Below are 3,333 nucleotides of genomic sequence, written 5' to 3' on the forward strand. Positions count from 1 at the left end.
TTCTAGATGGATGTCTAGCATGTGCCATTATCATTTGAGACTGTCATGAAATTAAGTTGTGCCGTGTGGAAGAGCAATATACTGTTCTCATCTCCTAACAACATATCTTTGATATTTTAATCAGTTTAATTTTATTCATCACTCTGATTTAAATTGTACCATATTTTTTTACATTACCGAAACTTTTTAAAAATATTTTATTTAAGTTTTATCAAAATGATCTCCATCAACAAAATAAAATTCCTAAATTTGTTAAAAAAAACAAAAATATAAAAAAATTGGTCCATATCATAATCAGCTCCCCTTCTTAGATTCTCTTTCATGATTATTACTCCACCTCACAACACTTACCAATAGAAGAAGAAAATTATAATGCATACGGGGCCAAGAATTAGATTAATGCGGCAGCACAAGGAAATCAATTATATCAAAATGTGCCAAAAATTAAATTGATATACAGACTAAGCAACTGCTTTGAAAACAAAACATACAGAAAATGCATGTATTTCCCCCCATGAAGATGGAGACAGCCTTAATTAGTAATCCAAGTTGTAAATAAGGAAATAAATGTGACTTCACTCACCTGAGAAATCTTACAATGTAAGCAACAAACCAAGTCTTTCCCAGTCAATCACGTCTCATCATGTAACCTCGGCTACATGGCCAACCCACCAACCTCCACGTAAAATTTTTCTTTTTAATTTTTATTTTTTATAAAAATAAATAAACCACTAACTTCATTAAAAAATGGTAAAAAAAAATATTACAAGCATAAGAATCCACTTAGAACAGAAAATGATGAGCATAAAAAAACACTACTATAAATCACAAAAAAAACACACCAACCTCCAAGTAACACTCATGAGCAATTTAACCATAATTTTATTAAATAACTCATTCATAGCCAATCAGATGAACACTTTCAACTTAATATAAATACAAAATCTTTTTTTCCTTTTTATTATTACTATAAAAATTACATTATATAGATTTAACTTGCCATCATCAAATGATTTACAGTATAAAAGGTGTCTTCTAGCCTTCTAGGTGGCTGGCTAGCATGTGCCATTATCATTTGAGATTGTATGAAATTAAATTGTGCCATGTGGAAGAGCTACTCTAGACTGTAGAGCAATATACTGTTTTCTCATCTCCTAACAACACGTCTCTGATATTTTAATCTGTTTAATTTTATTCACCAGTTGAAAGTTTAAATTTGCATGGGTTTTTCTGATGCAGGCATTATATGCTGGATTTTCTCTTTTATCTTTTTCAGGGCACCTGATTTCGGAGATGAGGTTTATGAATCCATATAACAAGGGTATTATTGGCAACATAAAAGAATTTCTGAAATCAAAAGAATAAGCATGATGATCAATAAAGCAAAGTTCTTGTCAGCAAAGGGTTGCTTTCTTGTCATTCAGCTTAGTAGCAAGCTTTGCTTGATACCCCATCCCATGGCTGGCAAATCTACATGTGTGAGCTAGCATCAGTGCCAACAATGTGTTACCATGGATCTGTTACTTCAGCCTGTTCTATGGGTCACCTTTATGCTCCTCAATTAACTCTCTCAAGCTAAGCACATTGGATTGTCATAACAAGAGTGACCAATATTAAGCTCACAAACCACGAAGGAGAATATTTCCTATTGCTTAGCCTGGTTTTACTTGTTTTGAACTCTATTCAATTCTTTATTGTAATCCTCTTGACAGAAAGATGCAACACATTGAGTATATATATATTCAAATTTCTCAAAGCCAGACTCTACCCTGTAATCTTAAATCCGTTCAATGTTGGCATGTTGCAGTGACATTTTCAGCCCTCGTTTTTATGCAGGTTAGCTGGTATCAATCAGAACAAACCCTCTTGACAAGCCACATAAGAAGGTACCTCTCTTTAATTCTTTCTCTTTCTAATTATCAGAAAAACTATGAAGCATGAGCATAGCTACTTACTTGGTGCCCTGAAACTTGCTTTATTAAATCTTGCCCCTGTATAATCATCAAGTGAACTTACCCACACAGGCATGGTGGATGCATCTCGTCCGCAAGGGACCATCAATGAGCTGAGTTACAACTGGGGAATGTTTCTCTCTTATGAAAGCTTAGTTAGTCAACACACTTGCGTTGATCCTATTTTTTTTGTTTTTAAGAAGAACCCCGTAGGGGCTAATTTATTAGAAAAAGAACAGTTACAAACAGAGTGAACCAGATCTATCAGCAAACAAAGATACAGACGAAAAGCAAACAAAGAAACAAACAAAAACATAAACAGTTAAAACTTAAAACCCGAACTGATGAAGCATTTCATGATCCAGTGTGGGAGATCTCTTCCAAACAGGAAAAGATTGAGGGCTAAGAAATTAAACCCAAACGATGCAAGGGAGATAACAGGGAACATCCAAGCACCGGGAATGCAGTGAATATTTGGAGATCTGAGAGCTTCCAGGAGAGATCTGATGCTAGTTAGTTGAGAGCAAAATCTCCAAGTGATAACAGAATCAGAATCGCAGAGAGTGCTGATGGTTGAAGATGTGCTGACGAATATATGTTTGACAGGAAAATGCTTATCCAAAGCCACTTGAAGAGCAACACCAAGGGCGAAAAGATCGTCCATCGAATTAGCATCCATATCTTGAGTAAAGCAGCCTGCAATTTTAACAGCATAATTAGCGTTGGAGATAAAGAAGCCAACTGATCTTACCTTGGAGCTCATGTTGATGCTGACATGTGTGAATAAGAAGAGTTCATCACTTTCAAAAAAATTATTCAGAATGAGTTTTTGCCCAAGAAAACCATGAATGCAATTGGTATGTTCCTGTACATGAGCAAGAGCTCTGCAAACAGCAGCAGGGATATTAATATTGGCATTGCGGAAAATTGCATCACAAAGGGATTTCCAAAGGAACCAGGCTGTGGTGGCAATAATAGAAGTGGTATGTTTAGAGTAATTGCTATCAGTGAGCCAAAGGCCAGAAGCAAAACCAGTGGGAAAATGAACAAATATGTTTATTCTTAAACTGAGATGGGACCAAACTTGTTTAGCAATACAACAATCACCAAAAAGGTGATCAATAGTTTCACAAGAAGTGCCACATAGGATGCAAGGATTATTAGGGCTCATGTTCATTTGAAAAAGAAAGTTCGATGTAGTAATACTACCATGAAACAAGGTCCAAAGAAAATGTTTTGCATGAGGGGTGATGTTGAGATGCCAAATTAGCCGCTAGCCATTCCAGGATTCAGATTGAGAAGAACAAAGATTCAAATGATTATACACTTAAGCAAAAATTTTTAGATGCTTAGAGGTGGGACACCAAATCCAAAGTGATTA

The 3,333-nt window shown here is 35.3% G+C and overlaps 1 protein-coding gene across 1 annotated transcript; it reads right to left on the minus strand.

Annotated features, from left to right (window-relative positions):
• Positions 1-2,202: 2,202 nt before the first annotated feature.
• Positions 2,203-3,123, minus strand: LOC120272029. The gene is made up of 2 exons (XM_039278746.1): positions 2,728-3,123; positions 2,203-2,648 (listed from the first exon to the last, which is right to left on the minus strand). Exons 1-2 carry the CDS (start codon positions 3,121-3,123, stop codon positions 2,466-2,468), a joined length of 579 nt encoding a protein of 192 aa, XP_039134680.1. The 3' UTR covers positions 2,203-2,465.
• Positions 3,124-3,333: the final 210 nt, after the last annotated feature.

Source organism: Dioscorea cayenensis, chromosome 2, assembly GCF_009730915.1.
Source record: "Dioscorea cayenensis subsp. rotundata cultivar TDr96_F1 chromosome 2, TDr96_F1_v2_PseudoChromosome.rev07_lg8_w22 25.fasta, whole genome shotgun sequence".
In the NCBI taxonomy this organism is placed as follows: Eukaryota; Viridiplantae; Streptophyta; class Magnoliopsida; order Dioscoreales; family Dioscoreaceae; genus Dioscorea; species Dioscorea cayenensis.